Raw genomic sequence first — 13,817 nt, forward strand, 5'->3', positions numbered from 1 at the left:
AACTCTCCCATCATGGTCATCTCAAACTCACTATTCATTAGTTGAGCAAATTCTACTCCTAGTGAATCATTGGTTCCTCCAAATATGATATCATCTACATATACTTGGACAATGAACAGATCTTTACCTTGTTTTCGAAGAAACAGTGTATTATCAATTTTCCTCTTGTATATCCATGTGTGAGAAGAAAAGTGGACAATCGATCATACCATGCTCTAGGTGCTTATTTTAGCCCATAGAGTGCTTTGTCCAGTTTATATACATGATCAGGATACATGGTATTCTCAAAACCTGGGGGTTGCTTTACATACACCTCTTCTTGTAGGTAACCATTTAAGAAGGCACTTTTGACATCCATTTGGTAGAGTTTGAACTCCATGTGAGCAGCATATGCGACCAATATTCTAATTGCCTCAATTCTTGCTACTGGTGCAAAGGTTTCATCATAGTCTATACCTTCTTCTTGGTTGTATCCTAGTACAACTAGCCTAGCTTTGTTGCGCACTATTTGTCCTTGCTCATCAAGCTTGTTTCTAAACACCCACCTAGTTCCTATTACCGTCCTGTTTTGAGGTTTTGGAACCAGGTTCCATACTCTGCTTCTTTCAAACTGGTTGAGTTCTTCTTGCATGGCACTAATCCAATCAGAGTCTAGAAGTGCTTCCTTTATATTTTTAGGCTCAATCAGGGACACATAGGCAGAGAATGCACACATGCTACGTAATTTGGATCTTGTAGAGATGCCTGAGTCAAGAGGAGTAAGAATGTTTTGCAAAGGGTGAGAACTTTGATGTTTCCAACTGTGAGTTGGAATACTTACTGACTCTTGAGGTGCAGACGAACCAGTTTCATTAGTAGGCTTATCCCCTATTTCAGATGTTTTATCAGAGGGTATAAATTCTTTTTCCCATATTCTTGGTTCTGATGGCTTGGAGCAGGTTCCCTCATTCTGTTCATCCTCTGAATTTCCTTCAACCTCACTGCTATTTTCATTAAAGACAACATGGACACTTTCTTCTACACGGTTTGTTCTTTTATTCAATACCTTGTAGGCCTTGCTTTGTGATGAGTAGCCTAGAAAAATTCCTTCATCACTCTTGGCATCAAATTTTCCCAAATTGTCTTTGTCATTGTTGTGTATAAAGCATACACACCCAAAGGCTCTAAGATGTGCTAAATTTGGTTTTCTTCCTTTTAGCAGCTCATATGGTGTTTTGTTTAACACTGATCTGATCATACATCTATTTATTAGATAGCATCCTGTGTTCACTGCTTCAGCCCAATAGAATTTTGGAAGTTTGCTTGAGATTAACATTGTTCTTGCAATATCTTCCAGTGTTCTATTTTTCCTCTCAACAACACCATTTTGTTGTGGTGTTCTAGGTGCTGAGAAGTTATGCTCAATCCCATTTGTAGTACAAAATTGTAGGAATTGTGAGTTCTCAAACTCCAGCCCATGATCAGATCTGATGCTGATTATTTCTTTGTTGAATTTCTTCTGAACCAGCTTTGCAAAGATTTCAAACATAGTGAATGTCTCATCCTTTGTTGCAAGAAACAATGTCCAAGTGAATCTTGAGTAGTCATCAACTATTACAAACACATATTTTTTTCCACCCCTGCTTTGTACACGCATTGGTCCACACAAATCCATGTGAAGCAGTTTTAGTGGCTTGGTAGTACTTACTGTCAACTTTGGTTTGAAGGATGACCTAACCTGTTTTCCTTGAATGCAGGTTCCACATACTTGGTTGTCCTTGAAACTTTTGGTTGGCAGTCCCCTAACCAGGTCTTTAGATATGAGCTTGTTTATAGTTGTCATGCTAATGTGTCCCATTCTTTTGTGCCATAGCATGGAGCAATCAGAGACAGCACTTAGACATTTAAGAGTATCTTCCTTGGAGTCAACAATCTTGGCTTTGTACACATTCTTGTGTCTCTTACCTAGTAGAACCAGGTTGCCAGTCACTGAGTTTGTTACTCTGCATTCCTTTTTTGTAAAGAGAACATTGTTTCCTTTATCGCATATTTGAGATACGCTCAATAGATTATGTTGTAGGCCATTCACATAAGATACGTTCTCAATTGCATGAGTGTCCATTGATCCAACCTTTCCAATTCCCTGAATTTCACCACTTTTTCCATTACCAAAGGCAACGTTTCCTCCTTTGATGTTCTTGAGTGAGAGGAAGCTTCTTTTATCTCCAGTCATGTGTCTGGAACATGCACTATCCAAGTACCATTGTTGTTGCTTTGTTGTTGCTTCCTCTTCACTGATCCCTGCAATTTAATTTTGGGGATTAGATTTTGGTACCTAAATCCACTTTGATTTATGCTTAGGGAATGGATGGATAAGATTTCTTTTGGCCCATCTAGGAAGATATTTGTCTGTAGGAATTTGTTTTTGCTCATTGGGTTTCTCATGATGAGGTTTTCTCAAAGATTTCAAGTTTTTGTTATGAGCAGTTTGTTTTCTTTGACAGTCATGACTTTTATGCCCTACCAGCCCACAGTGCATGCATAGACAATCTATGTTGGGATTTTTTACTTGAGAGATAGTTCTATCAAAACCTATCCCATGTCTCTCAGATGTGCGATTCTTGTGAATGTTTTCAAGCAATATGGAGGACCTGGTCCATCTCATTCCATTTTCAGCTTCAGTTTTAGTCACAAGAAGCTCTTTGGAGAGTGCTTCATTTCTTTTAGTTACCAAGTCTAGGTTTTTACTTAGTTCAGTATTCTTGGATAAAAGATGAATATTTTGTTTTTCAAGAATCTTGTTTTCTTCTCTTAGTGATGCATAGTCTTCCATTATCAATTCCCTTTTTGAGTCTATGGTTTTATATGCATCAATGAGAGTGTAGAGTAAAGATTCTAGCTCCCCTTTTGAGTATGAGTTTAGATTGTCTTGTATGTGATGAAGACTAACCTTTTCATTCATATCTTCTTCTTCTTTATCCTCTTCAGAATCTGACCCAGCCATGAGTGCTAGTATGGTTTCTTGTGATCTGCAGGTTTCCTTTTCTTCCTTGGTTTCCACTGCTACAAGAGCAAGAAAGTCATAATCATCTTCTTGTTCTAGTGCAAGAAGGGACTTGTTTTCAGTCTCATCACCCTCAGACTCTTCATCAGATGAATTCCCCATTGCTGCAAAGGCTCTTTTCATTGAAATATCTGCCTCTTGAGTTGTCATTCTTCTGTTTGAGGGGACAAACTTATCTTTCTTGATGTCTTTGCCCTTCTCAAAGTTTGCCTTTTTCTGCTCTAAAGCCCAAAGTGGACAGAATTTGATGAAGTGAGCTGGGCTCCCACACTTATGACAAACCTGGTCTTTAGTGTTTTCAGATGGTTTTTGAGAAGTTTTCTTTTTAAAAGCCTGCCCTCTCTTTAGCATTCTGGTGAACCTTTTGGTTATGAGGGCAATATTTTCATTTTCAAAATCCTCTGATGTAGTAGCCTTTAGAACCAGGTTCCTTTCCTTCCTTTTTCCTCCAATTTCCTTTTCTTGGTTTTTCTTGAGTTCGTATGTGATGAGATTACCAACCAACTCATCCATGACCAATGAGTCTAGGTCGCGGGCTTCAGTGATAGCCTCGACTTTTCTTTCCCAAGTTTCAGGAAGGACACTCAAGAGTTTCCTTACTGCCTTTCCATTAGGAACTATCTCTCCCAAGGAGTACATCTCATTGATGATGGAGGTGAACCTGGTGTGCATGTCTTGAATAGTCTCCCCTTCTGCCATCCTGAACAGCTCATATTGCCTGTTCAAGTTATCAATTTTGGACTTCTTGACTTGCATTGTTCCTTCATGAGCGATTTGTAGTGTTTCCCATATGGCTTTAGCATCTTGACAGGACGAGATTCGATTGTATTCGTCTGGTCCTATGCCACAGATCAAAATTTTCTTGGCTTTGGCATTGTTTTGGATTGCAAGCTTGTCTTCAGCATTCCATTCTTTTCTTTCCTTTGGGATTTTGGTGATTCCATCAGTTGCGGTTTTCATAGGTATGGTTGGGCCATCTAGAATTACTCCCCATAGATCAGGGTTTTCGCCAATAAGATGGTCCATCATACGATTTTTCCACCATCCATAATATTTGCCATTGAACAGTGGTGGTCGTGTTTGTGAAGCTCCCTCTTGTGGGGTAGGTGGTGCTGCCATTGAGTCTTTTCAAGGTGTGAATCTTTTAACGAAAAGACCTGCTCTGATACCAATTGAAGAAACCTTACCCCAGAACACGAACCAGGTTCGTGTAAGTTGCTTTTAAGTAAAGACAGAGTAAAGACACAAACACTTACTGAATTAAAAACCTTCCTCACTCAAGGAAGGAAAAACCTCGTTTTATTAATTCAACTATAAGATTTTGTGATTACAACTCAATAATCAAAAAGCCTTATCTCTACTACCTCTCTCGATTGACTCCAATCGATCTCTCCAAAAGGCCAAACCCACCTTTTGTTACAACCCTCACTGAAACTCAACCCTACAAAGAGCCAAACCCACCATTTGTACAATAAACCGTAAATTACAATCAAGAACAAAACAAGAAGATAGTTCTACACGTTAAAAACCTTCTCACTCAAGAACGTTTTAAACTTAGCAAACCTATCGATCTTGAAGACTTCAGTTTGATGAATAATTCTCACTTTTCTCTCTATGTGAAGTCGTGGGATTCTTCTTCTGTGTCGTCCTCTTCTTATAGAGTTATAGTTGTCTTGAATCCTTATTAGATAAGGTAAGGAAATTGTTGTTAAACAAGGATTACTTTAAAGTACAATCCTTATTATATACAACTTCCTTCCTTAATAATATATTTAAGGTTTTCCTTATTTGTATCAACTTATACCTTTAATATATTATTTTTGGCTTTGACAAATAACTCTATTTTCTTGATTACGTTGCTGACCCATTTTACTCGATCTTGGACTTCTTTTGCTGCGTACATTTGCTACTGATTATTTGCACTTCTTGTCTATCATCAAAACATGAATTATCGATTCTATCACGCTGTACCAAAAAGATAGTATCACGTAGGCCGAAAAGAGAACAAAAATCATTTATAAAATAAATTAGGGGATAATAGAACCTTAATATAATATAAATGTGTCTCTGAAATTTTGAGCATAGATTGAGAGATACTTATACATTTTCCAATTGAATATTAAAACTTAAAAGGATAGATTTGTTGCATGAAAGTAAGATGTATATAAGAGTGTGAAACACAATTACAATCAATAATAAGGATTAGAGGCTCTATACCAAAATAAACACGTATTATAAATTTTTTTAAAATAAATTTGAAACAGTGTTTTCCGTTATTAAATCATAAGTATAAATAATTAAAACCTTCTTTTTTTCTTATTTATTATCTAATGGAAATTACGTCATTTAACAATGTCTTTCTCTATGCTATTATGGAGTAGCGATAAATTTTATTTTTTTGAAACAATGATTATTTTATTCCTTATTTATTATGGAAATGCAAGCCTTATTTGTTTGTATTTAATGGAGATATGAATATTAATAATGCTCATTAGATGCATTTAATTTTTAGGTTTAAATCTAAATTATTCAGATTCATCAATTCATTAAGTCCATTTATTTTATTTTTAAAAAAAGTCTCTTCTGAACAAATTAAATGTGTAAAAAATTCTTACCAACATTCAGACTTATTTAATAAGTTATAGAATAATATATCATCATATATCTTGCTCTTTGCGTGCCTTTTTTCTCTCTCACAACTACAAACTCTCTTTTTTCAACGGAACACCATTTTTTCTCTTTTGAACTCGTAAATTTTCATAATCTTTTTAAGTATATTTTTTTATATTAATAATTTTCTTGGGGTTTATTGATGTGTGTCAAGAATACTTGTTATAACAATATTTTTGGTGTATTGATGTTTATCAAAGTTTTTGAATGAAATAACTAGCCATGATTAAAAACAATAACTATGTACATACTTGAGGTCTCTTATTATAATAATTTTGTTTTAGGCCAGTAACCTTATTGAGACTCTTCGATGATCAAACCCATTTGTGAAATAACACTAATACATTATTATTGTTGAACTATGTACATACTTGAGGTATTTTTGTTATTTGTAGTTTTGATAATTTGATTAACCTGGGACCTGATCCTTGTGCAAATTTACACACAACTGCCAGGCTGTAAAAACTACAATTGGTTGATGCACAATCTCCAACTGAGGCAGAAACCTTGGCCAATGGCATGACCTCAAAAGTTGCGACTATTTTTCATAAATATTAGTCCCTCCGTTCGGAATTGTTTGTCATGTTGCGCTTGTCAAAAGTCAATTTAACTAATTTTCAAAGGTAAATTAGATCACATTAATTCGATATTTTAAACAAAAAATTTAAATATTCTAAAACTATATGAAAAGTACTATAAATTACAATTTTTTCATATTAATATGATGAAAAAATATATCAATATGATCAATTTTTTGTGAGATTACTATGTATATTTTAATATTCAAAAATATTTATTATTTCCTTGTATATAGTTTTCACATTAGTACTATAGTAACTTGTCTTTGTAACTTTAAGTTTTTAGTAAAATTACTATAGAACTTTTCCTATGTTTATAAATTTTAAATTAAACTAAGCTAATATAGTAGTAATATTTTTGAGAACTAAAATGAAGGTATTATATTGCAACAAATGACTAACATTTTTTTCCACTTTTTTTAAAAAATGAAGACCTTTTTCCATTTTATATATTTATTGTTGAACTATGTATACTCTCTTATTAAAATTTTATTTTATGCAACTAATTTTATTAATACAAATTTTATCAAAATCGTTGGTATAAATGATTTTCTCCCAATAATAAATAAGCTATAATGATTTTGGAAATGTAAACTCAATTCAAGCCTTCCTTCTTCTTCTTGCTTTATTTATTGTTGGTCATATTTCATTTCTCATATAATTATCATTTTCTACATGACATAATACAAGTAAGACGTCATATATGACACAAAATTGTCAGGCAGTGTATCATGTAGGATGAATGTGTTTATGCAATTTTGTACAAGTTTAAATATTAAGAATTATGTTTATTTATTATGCCCATATTATTATTGTTGAGCCATGTATATACTTGATATCTTTATTACAATTTTTTATTTTAGGTCACTGATCTTGAGACTCTTTAATTTTCAATATGATCAAATCTCTGCTTGTGAGATTACTATGTATATATTATTATTATTGTTGAACTATCTCTTTGTTTTAGAAAACAATTAATATTCAAAAATATTCAATATGTACTTGTATATAGTTTTGACATTAATAGTATAGTAACTTGTCTTTCGAACTTTTAAGTTTTTAGTAAAATCAGTACGGAACTTTTTCTATGTTTTTAAATTTTAAATTAAACTAAGCTAATATAGCAGTAATATTTTTGAGAATTAAAATCAACGTATTATATTGACAAATGACTAACATTTTTTTTCACTTAAAAAAGGACCTTTTTCCAAGTTATGTATTTATTGTTGAACTGTGTATACTCATTAAAATTTCATTTTTATGCAACTAATTTTATTAATACTTTTTATCATCAAACTTGTTGGTATAAATGATTTTCACCCAATAATAAATAGGTTATAATGATTTTGGAATGTAAACTCAATTCAAACCTCCCTTCTTCTTCTTGCTTTATTTCTTGTTGGTCATATTTCATTTTTCTCATATAATTATCATTAAAATGAATTATCAATATCATAATTTGATCTTTCTTTTAGTAATAACTATGTTATATTTTGGAGGCATCAATTCAAAGAATATTGTTATGTATTATGTTTTACGATGAGCGTCCACATTATGCCACAGAAATATATGCAAATCAGACCATCAAGAAAGAAAGGTCTTCTATGCATGACCTTTGGGGTTGAACAATAAAATATTCCACTCAATTTTAACCTTACTAGCTAGTTTAGTACTTCAAGTAAGTATGACGTGTGAAAAAATATATATACAAATATGATATAGCAATGTTATTACTTTTAAAAATATAGTTATGAATTATGATGATATGGTTAGTTATGAATTATGATGATATGGTTAGTATACAACTTTTACAAATAATGTTGTTGGAAATTTATGTTCTCTTCCGTTATTATGGTCATTTACATAAAAAAAATTTTAGTTAAAACACGATTTGAAGGCAATTAGTAGCATAATATTTCTCAAATATATGAAAGTGATTTGTCGAGGCGAATTGTGTAAGCTCTTGATAACAAGAGTTACTACTATGTTCATATTCTTCAAGATCTCTCTACTTTTGTAACAAAGATGAGAAGTTACTTATTTTTCAAAGTTACAACCAGTGTCGCAAGGATATGATATCACAAATGCCAAAATATGGAAAAAAAAGTTAAAAACAATTGTATTACAAGGAAAGTACACATGTTATAACAAGGTTTAAATGGAATCACGATATGGATACTGAAAACTCATAGTCAATCAAAACTTGCTTGAGATTGACGCATAGTAACTAGCGTTATTATTACTGTAATAGTATGATGAGTTTTTATTATAAAATTATCTTATTTTCGAGTTATAGCAGTTTGATTTGATTCATTGGTGGGCACAGTATCCTGGTTGTCCCGCCCATGCTCTTCAATTGGTAGGGCGAGTTTCTTCATATACAGAGTTGAGCTTCAGAGTGACTTTGTTTTTATATCCCCTGCATCACATTGGTAAAAATATTGAGAAAAATATGATAGAAAAGTTGTCTACGCGATGAAGTGTTACAAATAAATGGTAATCACTAATCATACCTCGTAGTTGGTAACTTCTTCTCGTGCTTCCTTTGATGACTTGCTTACGACTAGAAGATTTGAGCTTTCGTTTGGGTATATGTTCCGTAACTTCTTCCACTTGGGAATGCGTTGAGACTTCATCTTCGTTGTTGAGCCAGATCCAATATTATAATTCTTATGTGACTTATTACTTTGTTCCACCTTATATCTGCAGTAAGAAAGCCAGGTTATAGTATCATAGGCACTACTTGAAAATTCTCTCTTTAATACGGTTGACAATTATATCATTTGCATTTGCTAAATTTTCTTTGTAATGACAGTGATGTCCGGTCAGTTTGCCTACATTTCAACTAATTTCACTAGGTACGCGCAACTAACCTCCAGGTAACACAAGTATTGACTAACTCTATCTACCAAGACTTAGTATTGAGTAACCCGAGACATCATGACTCTCGTCCACTTCATTGACCACTATATGTCACAACATTCGGTGCAGATCCATACCATATAAACATGTTTCTTACAAAGAGGAAATGAAAGGCTACCTACTAAGTATGAAACAGAATTCGAGTACTGTTTATGGAAAGATCAGATCATTTTGTCCAGAAATATCATTTTCAGCCCGTCTATCGATTGAACCCAAGGACTGAGCTCTTGTTGACAGACAAACAGAAGAGGGAATAAGAATATGGGAAGAGCAACTCTACTCGTAGAAAGACATAACGCACCAAATAAAACATGCAAAATCTATTAATAAGTCCGTGCCAATGCAAGATTTGTACAAACTACAACAAATAAAGTTGAGCATTACCTGTCATTCCCGTCTTTCCAGACATGATTGTACTCCTGAGGCGAAGATAAAAACAGAAAGTAAAGAATAAGAAATGAGATTGACAAACTCATGTCGAATTTAGAAGCATCTATTCTGTTTTACAAAACAGGAAAAAGCATCACAAGAAACTTAAAGTTACTTTGAATCGTTGAGACTTGGCACCCAAAAAAATACAACAGTTTGCAGCTCCACACAGACAACGAACAGTTGCACCCGCGTACCACTCAAAATAATAATTAATTGTCAACTCCTTTCCAACAGATATATCCTTCATCGCAAATATTCCTAATCTTGTTTCCCCTAACACAGTCCATTTCCTCGTTTCACAATTTGGTCGACTGGGAAATTCAACAACACACAGTATCATCAGTACTATCAATCGACACCAATTAACCAATCATAATGTGCCACGGACTGATTACAACCGTTGATTCAGAGCACATACCATGAATGATTTAAGAATCTTGAAAAGTTTCCCTTTCGCGTTGAGTCAATGACATAATTAGTATCTAGAGAAATCATGTACGTTTCCTTGACCTCTGCGCCACAAATCATACGAAATTACTACTGAACTATTGACAAACATCTGTAATGTCGATAACTTACCATGAGCTTCATAAACATAAGATCGTTTTTTTGCTGCTTCAGAAGATATCACTTCTCCGCAGTACTCAATGATGAACTGTCCTGCCTTTATATTCTCATCAGCTAAAAGACCCCAACCACGTTCGTTAGTCCTGAACAACTTAGTTTTTGCATATTCACGTTGCTGGAACATCTGTCGTATGTTAATAAATCGATCAGACCACTGTGGAAGTATATATACAAATAAAGAGAAACAACAGAGCAAATGTTTCGACTAATTTACCTGATTATTGCAACTATCACCACACTGACAGTATCCCGGTGTACATTCAGTGTTGGTTAGTACATTCAAACATCTATCCACACACGCACTTTTAGGATTGCTAGTATCATACTTGCATTGACAAATAGCAATATCATCTTCTTTCAGTTTCTTATGTCTGTAACACGACATTTGAACGATCCAATTAAAATTGACCAACTAAAACAAAGATCAGCGATAATTGAAAACCAAATCTTTTTATATCAGCGGCTTATGAAAACAGTAGCAATAACCAGTCTTGTTTGCGTAGCTATGGATACCTAAACTAACTGTCAATACACACAATTGCAAATGGCGTAACAATAAATGGCGAGATTATTGTTAAATGTTACAGAGAGAAGAGATATGACCTCACTTTCGTCTTAAAAATACATTTTGAGTAATATGAATAAATGGCGTTACTCCTTCTGGCAGTTGAACCTTCAAAAAAACGAGAAAAAAATGGCAACAGTTCACCTCATTACTCGATGTAGTAAATAAAATGGTACTTATACTGTAATGCATTACTATTAGACAGTATTAGTAATATACAACAGACAATAAGCAAATCAAATATCAAACAACAAATTGATTACATAAACTTATCATCCATAGTCCAATTTTTTCGATACGTAAATTTTTTAATTAATAAAAACAGCAGCACTAAGACATACCACATTGCTTTTGTCTTCGACTGAATGCACCATCTATGCAACCTTTTGCCAGAAATCTGGAAAACTATAAACTCGAACAAAGTAAAAGATTTTTTCATCAATTTCATATCCGAGTACAAGATCACACGCAATGAACGTGCCTATGAACTAAAAATCGTCCATTTTTGTGCTTCTTGTTATAGAGATGCAACAATAAATGTTTCATTTTCTTGCTCTTACATATGAATAAGTAAAAACTAGAAAAGTATGATTCCCTTCAACCAAGAATTTGGAATCACAAAAGATCAAATAATTCAAATTTTAGAAGAATTACCAAAATTTTAAAATCATACACATTGGCTTAACATATATATATAGAGAAAAAAGACAGTCTGATGCACTAAACTTTCGCTATGCGCAGATGCTGAGAAGAAATGTATGATAATTCAAGACTAAAACATATTATCATGACGACAAATTAAAGTACAAAATGACAATATATATACAATATACAATAAAATTTAACATGAAAAGGCAATAAATTATGAAATGGAGATAATTTTTTATGAACTAAGAAGAAGAGAAAGTGGACCTTTGTGCATATTAATTTGAATTTTTTTTTCAGTCTTTTTGTGTTTGTTTATGTCTTCTTTTTGTTTTTTCGTTATCAGAAAATTAAAACGGTTTATTCTTAGTCAATTTAAAGACAAAAAATTGGTGATGTGTTAATTGTTAAAATTGGGGGAAGTTATATATACAGTTGGTTGTTTTTAAAAGTTTAGTTTTCTTTTTTGAATTTTACTTTTTTAAAGACAAGAGATAAGTACAAAGAGAAAAAAAGTACATCCGTTCCTAATTAATTGTCTAACTTTTCTTTTATAGTTATCCCTAAAATACCTGTCCATTTTGACAAATTAAGAAAAGACAATTTTTTTTTCACCTATTATACCCACAAAATTACTTTGAAAAATGTAGAACTTTTCATCCACTTCATAATTAATAGGGGTAAAATGATAAACTCACTACGTTATGAATTATTTTCTTAATAGGTGTGTCAATTCAAAAGTGGACAAGTAAAATGGGACAGAGGGAGTACTAGTTAGTCATTTTTAGATTAATGGTATATGTAAAATTAAAATCTAGACCAAAATAAATACAATGTCACAAAAGAAAAAACAAACGAAAATTGCTAACATATTCGTTAAACTAATTAAAAGCTAGACCAAAATAAATACAATGTCACAAAAAAAAAAGAGGAAATTGCTAACACATTTATTAAATTTATTAAAAGCTAGACCAAAATAATACAATTTCATAAAAAAAAATGCTATCATATTTATTAAACTAATTAAAAGAATTTATTTTAATTTCTTTTTAAATTAAAATAAAAACTTGCAGTTCTAAAATATGACTCTTTTTTGGTAAAAAAAACTTTTCAACAATGAAAAAAATAGCATAACATTTGTACGAACAAAATCGTTGTGCTGAAAGGAAACATAGACATATAGTTAAAATCGGTCTATGTTTTTAAAGAGATTGACTGTGGCTTCGCCCGCGCCTATATATTCTTTGGTGTGACAACCTTAGTGCGACCTATTTAACTGCAAATCTGATATTTCACTCACACAAAACACATGGAAATAGATTTTCATTTTATTCGTGAGAAGGTCCTCGACAAGGTCTTGTAGTTAAGTATATCAGCTCTCCTAGTCAGATAGGTCATGTTCTCATCACTAAAGCTCTGCCCAAACCGCACTATCAGATGGTGAGAAGCAAGTTAACAGTTTTCCCACATCCTGCACAACTTGAGGGGGCATGTATAGGGTAGATGTATGTTGATTCTATCTAGGATAGAGAACTAAAAGTATTGTATATCCTAACCTTCAACACAAATCTCCTAATTAGGTATGTGTTTTCAACTCTTTGATTTATTATAACTTGAAGACGATACTCTTACTTAAGTTTATAACTCGTTGAACTAAGATTACATCAAGACTCATTCACAAAGAAAAACTCCTAACATATAAACTCTGTAGGTTCTTCGATGTGTTCTTTCAGGTTCACTTCAAACTCCTCATTGACTTGAACTCTTTTGACTTAGAGTTCTACTTCAAGTTAGACTCCTTCTTCAATTCAAACTCTTAGCTTCTCTGGACTTCTTCTTCAAATTACTGATTTTTTTATATTGTAGTCGAACTCCAACACTTTAATTCTTCAGTAACTTGAAGAGTTCTACTTTAAGGTGATACTCCTTCTTCAATTTCAAATCAAACTCATTGATTCTTTCTCTTCAATTCACAAATGTTTATTTCCTTGAGTTTTCTCATGAAATTAACATTATTCATTCTTTTATTTCTTCACTCTTCTCTTTGTTCATTTTAAAAGCTTTCTCGAATTCAACTGCTCTTGACAGGGTACCTTTGGACCATGCTGACTGACACGTTTCATCTTTCTTTGTCAACCATCAAAACTGCATATTAGCTCTCCAAGCTTCCTATATTTCCATTCCTTCCTAAGCTTTTGTAAGCAATACCCCGAAAACTCCGACAAAAGAGATTGAATGCCAGGTTAGTTCACTTATTTCGGGCATCATCTTACGTCATTCGTTAAAGCGCTTTCTATAAGCCTTTAATTTAAGGACGTTTTAAAGAAGAGAAAAA

At 32.9% G+C, this 13,817-nt stretch overlaps 1 protein-coding gene across 1 annotated transcript; it reads right to left on the bottom strand.

Moving 5' to 3' along the window:
- Positions 1-8,408: 8,408 nt before the first annotated feature.
- LOC107024743 (histone-lysine N-methyltransferase ASHH1-like) lies at positions 8,409-11,789 on the bottom strand. Its single transcript, XM_027918731.1, has 10 exons — positions 11,750-11,789; positions 11,179-11,242; positions 10,881-10,945; positions 10,487-10,643; positions 10,225-10,396; positions 10,064-10,157; positions 9,758-9,956; positions 9,598-9,632; positions 8,805-8,994; positions 8,409-8,710 (listed from the first exon to the last, which is right to left on the bottom strand). Exons 2-10 carry the CDS (start codon positions 11,209-11,211, stop codon positions 8,702-8,704), a joined length of 954 nt encoding a protein of 317 aa, XP_027774532.1. The 5' UTR covers positions 11,212-11,242; positions 11,750-11,789; the 3' UTR covers positions 8,409-8,701.
- Between the last annotated feature and the right edge of the window lie 2,028 nt (positions 11,790-13,817).

This window comes from Solanum pennellii, chromosome 7 (assembly GCF_001406875.1).
Source record: "Solanum pennellii chromosome 7, SPENNV200".
In the NCBI taxonomy this organism is placed as follows: domain Eukaryota; kingdom Viridiplantae; phylum Streptophyta; class Magnoliopsida; order Solanales; family Solanaceae; genus Solanum; species Solanum pennellii.